This window comes from Mustela nivalis (genome assembly GCF_964662115.1).
Source record: "Mustela nivalis genome assembly, chromosome: 17".
NCBI classification, from domain to species: Eukaryota; Metazoa; Chordata; class Mammalia; order Carnivora; family Mustelidae; genus Mustela; species Mustela nivalis.
In genome coordinates this window covers 50,112,832-50,130,911 of record NC_139036.1, presented here as the reverse complement: position 1 = coordinate 50,130,911, position 18,080 = coordinate 50,112,832, and the positions used below count along the sequence as shown (strand labels likewise).

At 38.4% G+C, this 18,080-nt stretch overlaps 1 protein-coding gene across 16 annotated transcripts in view; it reads right to left on the bottom strand.

Annotated features, from left to right (window-relative positions):
- CEP112 (centrosomal protein 112) overlaps positions 1-18,080 on the bottom strand; it is a 416,468-nt gene that overhangs the window by 315,539 nt on the left and 82,849 nt on the right. For 15 of the 16 annotated variants that reach the window (XM_082706657.1, XM_082706645.1, XM_082706644.1 and 12 more), the window contains 4 exons: positions 17,967-18,053; positions 15,322-15,421; positions 11,954-12,072; positions 6,964-7,107 (listed from right to left, as the gene is read on the bottom strand). In XM_082706657.1, coding sequence (XP_082562783.1) covers positions 6,964-7,107; positions 11,954-12,072; positions 15,322-15,421; positions 17,967-18,053 — 450 coding nt within the window. The remainder of the gene's footprint in view (positions 1-6,963; positions 7,108-11,953; positions 12,073-15,321; positions 15,422-17,966; positions 18,054-18,080) is intronic. The other variant, XM_082706649.1, reaches the window with a different exon arrangement.

Sequence of the window (18,080 nt, the reverse complement as noted above, 5' to 3'; positions counted from 1 at the left end):
CTAGTTATATTATATGAAAAAACTCATTGAAGGGATGGTGTAGAAGTGATAGCCTAAGCAATTTTAAAATAGGTAGAGCCTGTAAGACCAAAAGCAAAAACGAGCTCTCACAAGCACTGCACTCAAAGTTGGTTCTCATGGGTTATGGATTAATAACTCTTATACCGGTATACACGTATACGGGAATGCAACAATTAAGTAACAATGAAGGAGGGTGGTGGAAGTCAAGTTTCCACTTGGATTAAGAATTTACAGACTCACAATGGGAAGAGGCTAGAACAATCCATGTGGTAATTTATTTGAGTTACTGATATAAGTAAAAAATTGTGTTTAGATAGAGATGATTACATATAGAAATATTTAGAGAAATGCATATATGCACAGGTTAGTATATGCACAGACACTCCCTTGCTCCATCAGGTAAAAGGACATAAAAGAAAAGACACCCCAACAGTAATGAGTGCACCTAACACACAGATCTTGCTTTCTGATACCTTCTCCATGGTATCCGCACTGATGGGGAGATGTCAGAGGGGCACAGGAACCCACTGAAAGATGTCCCACTGGCCAAAGCTGGAACAATGTAAACAACAAAATGAAGAAATACTGGACTATCACCCAGAGTATTAAATAAATACCCCAAGTCCACACTGATATAAATAAATGATTCAATAAATGAATATATGAGAAAGAAAAGATGAATCTCCCACACAGAAAAACTTCAAACAATTTATATAGCTACTCCATCATCAAGTATGGTGAGCGGAAGGCCCTACGTCTTAAGCATGGGCTACACAGAGTCATTTTCTACCAAAGAGGAGAGTATGGAAATGTGGGGGGTAACTTTAGGGTGAAAACCCTAACAAACCCTACCCTTGATCAGCCCGGTGATCAAGGTTAGTATCAAAAGTGATATCACTGGGGTGCCCGTGTGGCTCAGCTGGTTAAGATCCGACTCTTGATTTCAGCTCAGGTGGTGACCCCAGAGTCAGGAGATGGAAGCCAGCGTTAGGCTCTGCACTCAGCACGGAGTCTGCTTGTCCCCCTCCCTCCCCTCCCTTGCATGCACTTTTGCTCTCTCTCAAATAAATAAATAAAATCTTTTTTTTTTTAAGTGATGTCGTTAGTTTCACATACCACGGATATAATGTGATGAGAACAGCACTGCACCTGTGGGATCCTACGGCCTCAACCCAGAGCCCCAGACTAATCATAAGGAAAACACAAGACAAAATCCAACAGAGGAGCATCCTACAGCACGCCTGACCCACATTACTCAAGACTGTCAAGGTCATAAAAAACAAGGAAAGCCTGAGAAACTGTCACAACCAATAGTAAACTAGAGAGACCTAACAACTAAATGTAATGTGACGTCCTGCACGAGATCCTGGTCAGCAGAACATTACATAATAATTAAGGAAAACTGAATAAACTGTGGAGTTTAGTTAATAATAATGTATCACTGCTGATTCATTTGTTGTAACAGTGGGCCAAAATAATGCAAGATGATAATATAGGAAATAGGGGGGTGTATTTGGAAACTGTGTACAATCTTCTCAGATTTTCTGTAAATCTAATACTGTTTTTAAAAAAGATAAAATCTACTTTTAAAAAAATGATTATTGAAAGATAAAATCTACTTTTTAAAAAAATGATTATTGAATTCAAAATGATGAACTACTGCTATTTGGGGTTTCTTTATCATTTTGAGACTGGGAGAAGAACTGCTGGCGGCGACTACAAATGACAAATGCCAGGCCGCTCAGAGGGGAGGCGAGCCGCGCCACGAGTTATCACGGGTCTCTACTAACAGCAGCTAGTAACGGCTAACAAAATTCTCAGGTGTCAAAGGCCCTTTGAGACTCTTTAAGGTTGGGGTTCTTAAACTTGATACAGGTCCATGAACACAATTCAGAGTGTCAGGAAATTAGAATGGAGAAGGAAATCTCATCTTAATTTTCACTATCCTAACTGGAAATCTCATCTTAATTTTCACTATCCTAACTGGCCTTCAGCATTTCCCTTCAACTAAGAATATGGTCAGCAAACCAAAGTAGTTATCATATATCACAGATATTTTTATAGTCCATCATAGTTTGGGATAATCACTAAATATTGCTTATCTTCATCCTTATTCATAAATTAGAATAGTTATCAGGCCCCCTGCTAAATCTTGATATTTATTGTATTAGTTTAGAAACATATATTACTTTATCATGACTTTGATTTGTTAATATTTTGATAACTATAACTCAATAAAATTTCTTCTCTTTGTAATTTCAGTATTTTATTAAACCTAAAAATATTTTCCTGAGAAGGACTACATAGACTTTACAAGATAGCCAGCAGGATTCATGATACAAAAAAAGGTAAAGAATCCCACTAACAGAGCCTAAAATGGCAACAAAGTCATCTACAGACTTTCAGTGTGTCTAAGCATTGATATGAATAGAGCCTTATATTTTATAGTTGTCACCTCCCCAAGCACCTAATAATTCAGCTTTAATTTTCATATTTATAAATTCTAATATATTGTTTTAAAAGTTCATTGTGAATTTTAATTTTTAATTATGAATTTTAATTTACATATTTTAATTATGAATTTCACACTAGAAAATCCCTGCCTATACCAAAAGACGTCTAATATAATCTATAGAAGTATCTGCTTACAACAAATGTCAATGAAACAAAACAAGACTCAACAAAAAAAGAGAGAAAGAAAAAGCCTGTAAGAACAACAAAACTGAGAAACTAATTCTCAGTGACAGTCCCGTCTTTCATCTTAAGCCATGCCTTGAACTCCACCTTATTTAATTATTAAATCAGGAGCTGCCCAGCAAGATCTGTCTAGTTCTGATGATTCTTAAATTCAATCCTGCTGACAGACTCTGTCCATTTTTCTCTATATTTACTGTTACCTAATGACAAGGTCTGAATGCTAATTTTTAACTTCGACTTTCATTAAAAATAGAATGAGATTTCTTTGATAATGACCACTTGGCTCCAAAGCATCACTTTTCTTTATATCCCAAATGTAGAAAAATTAAAAATCCCAGTGTGAAAGACCTTGCTTGTATATTATTTAATAAAATCTAACTATGTAGTCAGCATTTTGGGCAATCAATATGTTTCACAAGTTTCAACTTTAAAATTATAGCGTTTAATTCATGTTTGCTAAAATTTAGGATGTTGAGATGATCAAAAACGTATTTCAGATATAAGTTTGGTGTTCATTCATGACTTTGGATACTTCATTATATGCATTATCCAGAAAATAAGTTCTTGAATTTTCTTTTTACCCCAATAAACTTGATCTACCTCTAGCCTCCGCACTGCACAGCATCATCATTTGTGGACTGATACTTATGTCCAAGCCACCTCCTCCCTCTCTTACCTAGACTACAATAATACCTTCCTAATCAGTCTCCCTGCTCACATTCTTGCCCCTCACACTTTCTTCTCTGCACAGGGCCAGAGAAGCATGTTTAAAATATTCATCAGATGGAATCACTTCCATGTGTTCAACTCATTAAAGATTTAATACAAATATACTAAAAATTAACTGAATTATACACTTTAAAATAATTTTGCAATATATAAATTATACCTCAGTAAATCTGTTTAAAAAAAAAATCAATCACAATGGTGTACACAGCTTTCTCTGATTTGAGCCCTGCTTTTCCTACCATGCCTCCTTCTGCTCCCAGTATTAGGTCTACACTGTCCCCGTGCTGTTCCCTGAACTTGCCCAATGCATCCCAGTATCAGGATTTTTGCATTGGCTGTTCCTTCTGCCTGAAATGCTGTTCCCAGATTATCACATGGATTCCTCTGATATTTCCTTGGGTCCTTTTGTAAATGTAAATGTCCCAGGACTTGTCAGTACCGGTCACCTCTGGAAGACTGAAACTCTGCTATATAAATACTTTTATAAATAAGTCAAAGATATTTCTTGATGTTCAAAACTGCTCATATCCTCTATATGTAACAACCATTTTAGGCCACCCTTCTTGTGTTTTTCTTTCAGTGTTGTTCTATGGTCTTCTGGTCTCAAATATTAAGGTCAGAAAAATCTGAGGGAAGCTTAATAGTTTCCCCTTATAGATGACCTGAGTTTTTGATGTTTTTTCCTTTATTAGGGGGGTGGAATTTTAATTTCATGGAGTTTCAGTCTGGCCACTCAAAGGATTCTAAAGAGCCTCAAGGACTCCCTAGGATGTGCTCACCATACTTCGAGAACTGCTGTGGTAAGAAATCTCTTCAGAAAACATCCTCATGTCTTCTGCTAGGATCCCAGGCTTCATAGAGGAGATAGAGGACGGGGTAAGTTGGAAGGGGAGGTGAACCATGAGAGACTATGGACTCTGAAAAACAATCTGAGGGGTTTGAAGTGGCAGGGGCTGGGAGATCGGGGTACCAAGTGGTGGATATTATAGAGGGCACGGATTGCATGGAGCACTGGGTGTGGTGAAAAAACAGTATCATTTACTGTTATGCTGAAAATAAATAAATGAAAAAAAAAAGTTTTTGGTTTTTTTTTTTTAAGATTTAATGGGACATTTCAAACATATACAAAAGTAGAAGTAGTGTGATAAAGCCATTTGTGTCCAGCACCAAAGTCAATATCTAGCTTTTTTTTTTTTTTTTATTTGACAGACAGAGATCACAAGTAAGCAGAGAGGCAGGCAGAGAGAGAGGGGGAAGCAGGCTCCCCATTGAGCAGAGAGCCTGATGTGGGGCTCAATCCCAGGACCCCAGGATCATGACCTGAGCCGAAGGCAGAGGCTTAACCCACTGAGCTACCAGGCACCCTTTTAAAGATTTTTTTAAAATTTTTTTATTTATTCATCTAACTGCTTTTTAAACAAACTTTCTAGGAATCCAGTGTGTTGAAGCACCACTTGCACCTCCTCCTCCAGAGGTGACCGGTGCTGACAAGTCCTGAGCCTCTGTATGAGAACCCCCGGTGTCACCCAGCTTGTTTGTGGATTTCTTCAGTGCTGATTTAGGGTTCTGCTTTCTTGAGCTGGTCAGTTTCAATTCACCCATTGCCTTTCCAACTCCACAAATTTTACTACTGCCAAATGCTCTTTGTCCGTCTGGATTTATGCCTTTTTCTTTATCCCTTTCCTATCATTTTTGTGGGCGGGGATGGAGGCCAACACAATCTTCAACCTGCCATCTTTGAGCAAACGTTGATTAACTTCTTGATCATTTTCTCATTTATATGTCTCCCTTGACTATCACTCTTGTATGTTACATTTTCAAACAGAGTATTTAAAAATTATCTATTGAGCACTTATTACGTAACTTAATTTATGTATATTAATTTATTAAAATTTTCCAGTGGGGATGCCTGAGTGCCTCAGTCAGTTAACCGTCTCCCTTCAGCTCAGGTTATGATCCTGAGATGCTGGGATTGAGCTCTGTGCCAGGCTCCCTGCTCAGTGTGGAGTGTTTCTCCCTCTTCTTCTTCCTCTCCCCCTGGAACACACACACACACACACACACACACACACTCTCTCTCTCTCTCTCTCTCTTTCTCTCTCTTGCTATTTTTCTCTCTCTCAAATAAATAAAATCTTTTAAAAAATATTTCCAACAACATCTATTACACTGTACTACAGTTAGCCTATCTAACAGATGAGGAAAATTAACATGTGAAGAACCCACATGGCACTCAAGCTGGGATTTGAACCGAAGACCCTAAAGCCCAAGTTCCAAGTGACCACGGATCCTGCTTCCCATTTCTTTTTTTTTTTTTTTTTTTAAAGATTTTTTATTAATTTATTTGACAGAGAGAAAGATCACAAGTAGGCGGAGAGTCAGGCAGAGAGAGAGGAGGAAGCAGGCTTCCGCTGAGCAAAGAGCCCGATGCGGGGCTCGATCCCAGGACACTGAGATCATGACCTGAGCCGAAGGCAGCGGCTTAATCCACTGAGCCACCCAGGCGCCCCCTGCTTCCCATTTCTTAATCTCTGTGAGACAAGCTGTAGAACTGGTCTAGGGGTCTCCAAGATAAGCCTGAGTAACTGACTCTTTCAAATTCCACAGCTTTAAATTCAAGGAAGTATGGGGCCCAGCCAGGCTGGCCTGGGTAGACTGTCAGTGGAAAGGGGGAACTGGGTTCTTGCCTAGGACACAAGGCTCTACAGTTCTGTAAGCTCATATCATATATTTGGAACAAGACGGATGAGGTGTACGTGCCTCGGATCTGAGGAGCCCAGTCCTCGTACCCGTGAGCCTACCCGTTTCAGGCTTATGTACTTCAGGAAGTCAGCTAACCTGCTCAACGGCTGAAGATGCTCACTCTCTCAGACCTAGCCTCCGCCACCACGTGCTCCCTGAGGTGGCCTTGAGGAGACTCCCTCATCTTTCCTCAGGGGAAGTGACTGGTCTCTCTCCTGGATACTCCAGGGACTTCCTTCTGCGTCCTCCCAGAAAGAGAACTTTTGGGGTTTACCCACGTGGTATCTGGGTCTGGTCCCTCAATCAAGTTGAACTGAAACAGAAAGAAAGAAGGAAAGAAGGAAGGAAAGAGGGGAAAGGAAGAGAGGGGAAGAGAAAGGCAGGAAGGAAGGCAGGAAGGAGAGGAAGGAGGAAAGGAGAGAAAGGGAGAGGGGGGGAAGGAGGGAGGAAGGAAGGAAGGAAGGAAGGGCCTCTAGACTGAAAGTCAGTAAACAACAAAGACAACAACAAAGCAAGAAACAAGATTTGTAAAGGCTTCTGGGGAGTAAGGGGAAAAAAAAAAGTGGCAGTGAACACTCCAGAATGAAGTCCCACAGCGGACTTCAAGAGACTGTCCATTGTCACGTATAATCCTGTATCGAGTCAGAAGGTAAAATGCTTTTTTAAATTCTGTAACACATTTATTCATGCACTGCACACATCAAGGAAGCATGGAGTCATGGAGATTAACAGGCTGGTTAGCAGGAGCAGCAAGAAAGGGCAACAGAGACTCACTGTGGACTGCGTCTGCGCCAGGTACTCCCCCTCCATCTTATTCAGACGCACGTTTGTGTCCTCGAGCAATTCTTGAATATTTTCTGTGTGCCGCTTTTGAAGATCAAACTTTTCCTTCTCCATTTCTGCGACGGCATTGTGGAGCTACACAGTGAATTCAAGAAGTGACCCTGTCACTATGACTATAGAAGAGGCTACTTTGCAATTCAGAAAAAAAAAAAGTTTTCCTGTATTTCTCTATTTATTTATTTGGTGACCTGAACAACAAAAGATATAGAACTCATAAATAAACGTTCCAAATAAAGAGGTTATGTGGAGCATAATAATGAAACAATTTTTTTCGGGGCACCTGGGTGGCTCAGTCAGTGAAGCATCCAACTCTTGATTTCTGCGCAGGGCATGACCTTAGGGTCATGAGACAGAGACAGGCATTGGGCTCCAGGCCCAGCAGGATGTCTGCTTGGGATTCTCTCTCTGATTCTCTCCCACTGCTCCTAACCCTGCTCCCTCTCTAAAATAAACAAGTAAATCTTTAAAAATAGAAAAAAGAAACAGTTTTTTCTTGACTTCCCGGAGCTGAAAATCCTAATGAATAAACAAATATTAAAGGGAATTATCCACCTCAGATAGAAATAATAAATAAATCATACAGATAACACAATGTCTTCGCTGAAAAACACTAGTATTTGCCTAAAATAAGAAAACAGAAATATTTATAATGTTGTTATTGACCAGGAACATTATCTCACTGTCAGGATTTCCACCTCCTTTGCATCAAATTTTGCACAAGAGTAGTATTAAAAATGCTTTCCCTTTCACCCTAACCCCTGACAAGAAACTATTTTTACCCATTTCATAGTCTATACAAAAGTAGATTTAAAGATGGCATTTATAAATCAAATAGGGAAAGCGTTCACGAAGTAGAAATGCATACTACATGTCCTCCTGAATACAAGTTTTTATAAAGATGATGTATCCACCGTTTAAATGGATGAAGCACCAAAATAATCTATTTAACTAAGGTAAAGAGAACACAGTTCAATGGATGGCTTCCAAAAGGAGTTAAAAATCTGCTCCCAGGCTGGGGATATTCCTTTACTTATCTTAATGGGAGTGAATTCTGAGTCTAACTCCTATCCCCGCCTAAGCGTAGGCTCACTCCATAGGCAGAGAGGAAAGACACCAGAAGGAATTCCAAGACAGACTTGATTTCCCATTCATGACTAGGAGAGATGAGGATATAACACATGCATAGAGATTCTGACTTACAGGAAAGATACTGAACTGAGAGGGAAACCCCTGAGACATGGTGGGAAGGGGAGGCAGAATGCGGGCAGGAACTGTACTCATTACTGGCAAGGGCCCCAATAACTTTTCTCACTTCTAGCTGACCAGGAAAAGTGGGGATGGCTCAGTAATAGCCACAAAAGATTTAATAATAAAGAATAAAATGTAATAATATTTATTTAATAATAATAAAGATTTAATAACCACACTCGAGTTTCACAGATTTTACATATGCCGTTTGGGCTATTTCTGAGCGGCCCCACAAATCCCTGGTATGTTGGATTTGTAATGTTTGCCAAAGTGTATGTTTTAAACTGGTGTTATGTCTGCCTCTCAGAAGTCAGTCTGAGTGGGCACATGAATGTGGTCAGGCCCACAGCACCTAAATTTCACTGCCATCAACTGACCTACGGGTAACGCTGACAAAGCGATCAAAAGGTCACTTCGAATTCTGTGGTTTTACACATGTTGTAATGGTTTCTTTATGTTTGTGGTCTCCCAGAGGTCTTAGGACATACGTCTACTGAATCCTGCAAATCTCTGTCATCTAGCAGTCCATTAGCATAGCATGGTTTCTCAGGAGCATCCCACAACTGAGTTACAAGGGGACTGTGCCTGTTGATGCCAGAGAAGTGCCTGTTAGTCAGCCCAAGTTATCTCATCCAGGGAACTTAGAGTTAAGACTGCAAGGGCAAACATGATCCTGCCAGCAACATGTATGCTCTAATTTGGCTGACATGCCTGAGGATCAAACAGGCATATGATAAGGAGGAGATCTACCTATTTTTGTAGCCAGGTTTTGGCAATGGGTACGGGGGATGCAAAAGGCCTTCCCAGCAACCCGCATGTGGGTCCTTCACCCGGACATTGGACTATGTAAATGCTTCATGCTAGAAAGGACCCAGAGAACCTAGCAATCTGTCTAAATAGATGGAGAAGTATTGTAAAAGGCCACAGGTTAATGGTGCAGCCTCTCTGGAAAACAGTGGGCAGTTCCTTGAAATTATTAAACACAGAATCACCATATAACCCAGAGATTCCACTCCTAGGGGTTTACCTGTGAAATAAGAGAAAATATACATATTGGTCTCTGCTCCCAGTTCCTGGCACAGAGCTAAAATCCCTGTAATGTCCTAAGTGACAAGAGCACCAGGAGCATCTTTTGTTCCAATATTTGGACTTTGACCCTGGTTCCTGGCATAGAGCTCCTAAATCCCTTAGAATTTCCTGGGTGAAAGGAGTATGTGTTGTTCTATTGAGGCAACGTTGGATGGGCTCTTGGATAGCTGTGGGATGGAGGCTGGGGACCTAGATGGTCAAACCACACGATTACAAGCTTATAACTTTCAGCCCCACTCCCCATCCTCTGGGAAGGGGCAAGTGGCTGAGATTAAGTTTACCATTGCTTGTGCCTGCATAATAAGGCCTCCCTAAAAATCCCAAAAGTTTGGGTTTGGAGAGATTCTAGGTTGGTGAACATGTGGAGGAACTCCGGGAGTGGTGTTCCAGGACAGGGCACGGAAACCCTGTGTCCCTATCCACGTACCTAGCCCTGCATATCTTTTGATCTGGCTATTTATACCAACATCTACTATAATGTGCCTTATAAAACAGTAAATATAAGTAATGTTTCCATAAGTTCTGTGAGTTATTCCAGCAAATCACAGAATCCTTGAAATCATGGTACTCCTATTTATAGCTGTTTTGACATCTGAAGTGGAGGCAGTCTTGTGGGATTCAGCCCTTACGTTGTAGGCTCTGACACTTACTAACTCTAGGCAAATAGTGTCAAATTTAGTTGAATGACAGGACATCCAGTTGGCATCCAAGAAAATTGCTTGATGTGTAATAAACTCACATATCTGGAGTCAGAAGTATTATGAGTGTATGAGTGAAGGAAAATACGGGCAGGGGTTTTCCCCATGTGATAGCCAAGAGAAATGAAAACATATGTCCACACAAAACTCGTACACAAATTTTCATAGCAGCATTACTCATGACATCTAAAAAATGGAATCAGTTCGAATGCCTATCAACTGAAAAATGAATAAACAAATGTGGTATGTCCATTCAATACATTATTTAGCCTTAATGCTGACTGAACTCTTGATTCATGCCACAACATGATGAAACTTAAAAACATGGTACGTGGGACGCCTGGGTGGCTCAGTTGGTTGGACGACTGCCTTCGGCTCAGGTTATGATCCCGGAGTCCCGGAATCGAGTCCCGCATCGGGCTCCCAGCTCCATGGGGAGTCTGCTTCTCCCTCTAACCTTCTCCTTGCTCATGCTCTCTCTGTCTCTCTCTCAAATAAATAAAAATAAAATCTTAAAAAAAAAAAAACCATGGTAAGTGAGAGAAGAGAGTCACAAAATACCATACATTATGTGACTCTATCAGCAGGCAAAACTCTAGAAACAGAAAATGAATTAGTGGCTGTAAGAGGCTGGACAAAAGGGGAACAGGAAGTGACTGACAATCAGTTTCTCTCTGGGATGACAGAAATGCCTAGGAATTAGATAGTGATGATGGTGATGCAATTTTGTAAATATAATGAAAACCACTGAACTGTATATACACTTTAAGAAGATGAATTTTATAGTGTGTGAATCATATTCAATATTTTTAAAGGCCCACAGATTAGAAACAGCATGGTGGAGTCATATAACTGGGACAGTTCTGTGAAGCCAGTCCAAAAGTGTAAGAAGTGCAGGGTTGTGACAGAAAAGAGGCTTGAGGAAGGGGACCTGCTAAGTATGAAATGTACTTGCTACAAACACAAAAATATGCCAAATTTACAGAAAAGGTAAAACCAAAACGTGAAAAAGAGGAAAAATATCACATAAATTGACAAAATAAAACCAGAAAAGAGCTAACTCTCCACATTCTGCTATATCTGCAGTGTACTTCCCAGACTTGTCCTAAAGCTGCCATCACCAAGACGCATTTCACACCAACAGTGTCTGCTTGGAAAGACATTTATAACTTTCAGTAAAACATTCTGAACCCCTACCATAATTGAGAGAATATGAGTAAATAATATCTTTATGACAGAATACCTCAAAAGAAGTGACATACTTTATTTTAAACACATACTATAATTTGAGCTAATGGCTAAGGGTTTAAGTGAAAGTACTATATGTGTGTGAGATTTGTCCTTAAGAAGTATTTTTATGACACTTCTCTTGGCACTGTTAATTTATATGAAAATATGTTTCTTAATTAAATTAAATGCTTCTCCAAGAATAACCCATCCACTACTGATTTTGTTTACAACAAAAACAAGCTTATACTATAAATATTGTGTTATCTGAAACTTCAGAAAAGAAATGATCCAATGGCCTAAATCCAAAATTAGAAAGGTAAAATCTCCAAAAAAGTATCCTATTGCTTTGTCCCTACTAATTTTTCTTAAAAGCTATAAGCTATGACAAAAAATTCAGAAAATGAAATTCAAGAATTGGTCAAAAGTAAATTTTCTGAGTGAAAACTACATTATAAACCATTAGACTTCTAGAAGGAAATACATCAAAACATGAACAGTAGTTATTTCTAAACAGTTGGTCTTGAATTTTATGTTACTTTATTTTCTTTTTTCATACTTTTCTGTATATTCTGTGAGCATCCATTATTTTTATAATAAAATATATTACTCTGAAGCATAAAGCTTTGTATTTTCCGTCACAATTTTATGACGCTTACCTTTTTTTCCCAGTCATTATTCAGAGATTCTGTACTCTGTTCACATATCTTTTTTAGCTCTGTAATCTGGTTTTCTTTGGTCTCTCTGATAACTTGACAGTCACGTATAAGGGTCTGAACTGTCAAAAATGATGAAAACACAGTTAAGCCAATCCTAGTTACTTCATAAGAGTCTGATGACAAAAATATGGTTTACCAGTTAACAGCTCCATCTTTCTGCAAGTCTTCTCAATTGTCTAAAGTATCTCTTATTCTTTCCTTTCTCCATTTTCACCACCACAGCCCTCGTTGAATCCATTATTACCCGTTCTCTAGACAGTTTAAACAGTGCGCTGGCCTCCACATCGTTCCCTTCCAGTGGGTCCCTCATTGCTGTGAAGAAGCCTTTCTATAGTGCAAATCCAGCCCTGTTACCCCCAGACTTGAAATCTTTCTACAGCTTCCCTCACCTGAAAGGTAAAAGTCAAAAATCTCTAATATGGAAAACAACTCCTCATGGTCTGCTTCCTGGCCATATCTCACCACTTCCATCTTTTTAACCTTGTACTGTAAACACACCAACCTGTCTGCGGCTTCCCGAGGCCATAACCTTTCATCTATTCACGCCAGACTGACTGTTTATCAGGTGGAATGACTGTCCCTCCCTTGTTGAAAAGCCGCTACTTAACCTTGGTCTCGATTCAAGTATCACCTTCTTTATGAACCATTCACCAACCAGATTTCTCCCCTTGCAGGGCCAGAAAGCAAATCCTTTCATTTCCAGGAAACCTCATCTATTTCTCCAATAAATCACTCATTACTTTATACGTTATAATGGCTTGCTTGCCTATCTCCCGAGGAGAAAGACATTTCTTTCAACTTTTTATCTACAGGGCATAACAAACACTGCCACACAGGCAAGTACTCAAAAAGATGTGTCCTGAATACATAGATAGAGGAACTCAACATTTCAATGTATCGTCACTCCTAGATATGTTAACATTGCAAGGTTTATGTTACTGAAATGAAACAGGCTTTAAATTATATAAAACATTTCCCTTATAAGTCATTTAAATTTCTATCTTCTTTTTTTAAATGATTTGAACTTGTCGCTGATTTAAGTGAAAATTTGTTTAATATGTTCATGTAAAATAAATTCTGTAGGGTAAAATAAATTTAGTTGTACATTTACTTGAAAGTACTATTTTCCTAGCTTACTGAATATGTTCTCCTTCACCTACTTTAAGATTGCAAAATTTTCATAAACATTTACATAGAAACTTCTTTCACTTGTGTATCCCAACTATGCAACACAGGAGGGGAAAAGGTGCAGAATCCAAGTTAACCTAATATTAGTTTTTAGCATCTACAACGTTTTACTTCACAATTCTAAAATTAAAACTAAGATCTGTTTGCAATTCAAAAAGCCTTAGGAAATATTATTTTTAAATCTTAGACATGTTTAAATTGCCTGGTTTGAATCAGGGTAAGAAACGAAAACCTAGAAAAAAATTTTAAATATTTTTGTAGCCACTGATATTTGGCAAAAGAACCTGAACAAATTTCTAATTACTTTCACTAACATTTAAGGCTGGAAATAAACCTAAAAATATCCATTTCATTTGTCAACTTATATATGTAATTGCCACCCTAAATTTCAAGGGCATTACCATTCTCTCAGATACATTCAGGGTTGGTGGTTTGGAAGAAAGCCAGAAAGTTCCATATGGAAACCCTAAATAGAAAACTCGCCCATCGCTTCTATCTTACCACTCACCAAACCCTCCGGAATGTCTTCTTCCCTTCTTCACTCTCACTAGCCTCTTCACCCCTGCCATCATTCAGGTATTCCTGGTCCTTATGACCCCACGTGCAAAGTTACAGAAGCACGGATGCAGAACATCCTTGAGTCGGAAGGGACTTTATATATTACTTATTCCAACCTCACCATTTTATAATGAGTACACCATTGCCCAGAAACTTCCCGATGTCATATAGCGGACCCTGAACAGCAGGGCTGGGATTAGAGCCCATGTTTCTAATAAGAGCCCATGTTCTCGCTCTCTCACTCGCTCGCTCTCTCCTCATGCTGCCTCTCTTAGAACAGACTAGAAGCCAGCCTCACCTTGTTTGGCGCACCCACCATGACCAGGCTACTTCTTCTAAAACATGAGGTCCTAAAGGTCACCTCTCAAAAATCTTCTCTGACTCCCCACCATCTACAGGACAAACTTGAAACTTCTAAGTCTGAAATTCAAGGTCATGCTTAAATCAGGACCAGTCCCATGTCTAGTCCTTTGCAACCCTTCTTCTAATGCGCAGGACATCCACTCCAGCCCGGCGGCTTGGCAGCATCCCCCCCGCCCCAGAGGACAACACAGCATTCCTGCCCCTGTTTGTAAAGCTCTTCTCTTGAACCAATCAAATCTTACAAAACTTTTAAAGTTCCTTTCTCCAAAACATACTTTCAACACTCACTCTCTCTGCCTACCTGCTGCATTTCAATGTTTTCACCTACAGTCACAGTCAATTTTACACTTGATTACATGCTTTCTTTTCCTTCGTCATGTAAGTACAAATGGGGAATACTTCTTAAATGCTTATTCTGTCAATCATGACACGAGCATACACCACAAAGCTTAGAGGAGGTACTTAATGCAATGAATTTTATTAGACCAGGAGGAGTCATTTCCCTAGACTTCCCGTGACGGCCAGTAAGCTCTAATGTGTAAACTACCCAGGGCAGCTCCAGTCCAATAATGAGAGAGTTAGGAAGAGGGAGGAACAATGACAGACTCTTTCAACTCCTTAACCAAACCAACCACCACCCTGTCGTCACGACCACCCATACACACACAAACCTGCACACACACACATACGCACACACCACAACCCCCCACCCCAGACATAACCACACACGCCCCGCATACCCCACACGCACATATACATACACACACCATACACACATACACACACACACACACACACACACACACCATACACATCACATTCCCCCCCCACACATGACCCATGTACCCCAGAGACACACATACACACACATACCATACACACCCAAATATACACACACACACCCCATATGTACACATACATATACACATACCACATACCCCACCATGTACCACTAGCACACATACCCCATACCCCCCACACTGTGTGTGTATGTGTATATATATATATATATATATATATCACACCACACACCTCATACACACACACACACAGACACACAGTTTTTTCTCAGTCATATGAAAGCCCATATAAACCTCCCTATGTCACGCTAAAAGGTCAGAAATAAAATTTTACTTTATACAACCACCAAAATAAAATGGAAACGCTTTTAAAAAATTAATGTAACCATACAACATCACCTTTTTTTTCAAGTTTTCGAATAGTCTCCTCCATTTCATTTTGTTTCTTTTTATATAAAGTTTTCAATTCTTCTATTTCATTATTCTTTCTTTCTAAAATCTGCAAATGAATTTAAAATGTTTTAGTAAACTAGTTTTTATACACAGAACACAGAACTTTTTTGAATAAGCACAATAGTTTTTGCAAATCTATCTCAGCGAATCCCATAAATGGTTTCCCAAAAAAATGTAAAAATTATATTTTAGTGCACTAAGAAAATATCAAATATACTAGAATAACTGATTATTGAAAGAAATGTTACCAGCTTCCAATTTTCATGATCAATTTTTTGATAATATAAATAATAAATTAGGTGATTCTCTAAAATGTAATTCAGAGATTAAAGGGTCATAAAGTAGCAGAGAGAAGCCATCAGAAAATCGGCCTGTTGGCACAGCACAATCCACCCTCCACCCTCCCCAGCACTGAGACAGAACACCTTCAGAGGAGCGGTCCCTGGATCCTCCCTCTCTCTGATGTCCCTTCTTTTTCATGCACAATAATAAGAATCCCTAGAAACATGGGAAGTTGAGCTGTATTATTCTTCTTTTATACCTAGCTATTATGAACCCAAAAAATCAGTTCAAAATAAGTCAAAAATTTTAATGATGTACATGTAAAAATATTTTATATTTTTTGTACAATGAATGATGTAAAATGTTAATTATAAAACATTTTTTCCAACATTTTTCTTTCCAACTTTTGGAAGTCAAACCAACTTTTTACAAACCATCGTTAATTGTATTGTGCCACAAGTTTTACTTTTTTAATTTTTTTCTTTGCCACAAGTTTTAAATGTTTTAAATGAATCATTTTATAAGATTTAAATATTATTTTATACTCCTACATACATCTACACATACAGGCATAAAAGAAAAAAAAAAAAGAAAACCTGGAGAAATAACCATAAATGTAATAGCTACCAAGTAGGACAAAAAATGTGCTAACAAAGGGGAAAAAGAAAACCAAATTGAAACTGAGGCAGGAGTAGGAATATCCACTTTTCTTATGGTTGGAGTACATTTCCTATACAACCAAATTCAGCTTTAAAAAAAAAAAAATGGCAGGGGGCATTATTCACCAGTCTTTCCAACTTTTGGAAGTCAAACCAACTTTTTTCTTAGTGCTTTTATTACCAGCATTTTACTTTACCTTTCACGGTTTTAGTTCCACCTCTAAGAATGATTGGTAAATAAGAAAAGGAGTTAATTTGATCCTAATGTTCATAAAGAAGCACAAAAGGAAAAGAATGTATGCAAAAAAATAAAACACTCTAATTTTGTTCTTCCCCAATGCCTGACACTTAGAAAATGCCATCTAAGCAACAAGCTGATGAATATACTTTCCAAATCTGGCATAAGGTTAAGAATTTTATTTATATTTTACCTGGCATTTCAAACTAGTTGCATTGCTTTCTTTTTTCATGCAGAATTTATTTTAAAAAAGAAATTCCTGGAAAGAATTTTATTATTAAATGTTTTTCTTAGAATAGATTTTTGTAACGGACATACCAAGAAGCCTATTTCAAACTCTATTACCATGATTTTCCAAATATATTTTTATACTTATTTATCTTATACATCAATATATTCTATTTCATTTGGATATATAATTATGTTATATTAAAATTACATTGCTAAATCTCTAACATATTTGTGATAGAGAACTGTTTTTATCTAACCAATTTAAGCTAAGGTAAAATTCTAGTAAGAGCAGAAGGTAATTCAGGCCTTTAAAATGTGAGAGGGAAAGAAGAAAGAAGAAGGGAAAGGATTCAACATATTTTTCTCCTTTTAATTTTCAATCAGTGGTTTCCTTCTTGTTGCTTTGAAAGAAAATGAGCCAAACAGACACCTGACTAAATATTAATATATTTTCAGCTTTAAGAAAGCTTGGGTATGTGATGCGTGGCTTCAAGTCCCTGCTACCACCTCTGTCACTCAGTTTTGGGAAGCAGGATCAGGCTTCGCTGTGAAACGGGAAATGCCAAATTTCTACTTAGATTAACCTTCATGTATTAAAATATATAAAAATATCACTCAACTTTTTAAATCAATACTAAAATATACTAATATTCAAATTCCATGTGGGATAACTATAAATTAATTATTATTGGTGTTGTGCCCCTTAAGAAGAAAAACAAGGTTTCTTTAAAAAAAAGAAACTGCAACACTAAAAGGCATAAATCCAATGAGCTAGTGAACGATGCATGCGGTCTACACCAAACAGAACTAAGCCCAAAAGTTCCTTTGCCAATGAAAAAGAAAATTTTAATTTCCAGAAACCCAACAGAATATCAGACTAAAAGAAAAACTCGTGTCTACAGCTGATGTCTTACTTCAGCTTTTACAAAGGTAATGACAGCATGCGGATTCTGGACTACGAGAAGGCCAGCCTTCAAACAGAGGAAGAACTAAAGGGCAAGGCAAACCATCAGGATACTTACATGGACATATTTGTTCAGAAGATGAAGTTTAAAGATCAACTTTTGCCAAATTATTAATTTAGCAAATTCCATTTATAGCCCAGACTGTTCTAAGTACATAAATAAGTAGATGCAGAGTTGATGGTTACAAGACCTAGAACATTCCGGCAGATACCCTACCTTCTGAACGTCGGCATCATGTTTCTGCTGCAGTTTAAGCTTCTCCTCATGACATTTAGCTTCCAGCATTTTTGTTTTTATGTCCAACTTCAAGAAAAACATTTTGAAGGTGTT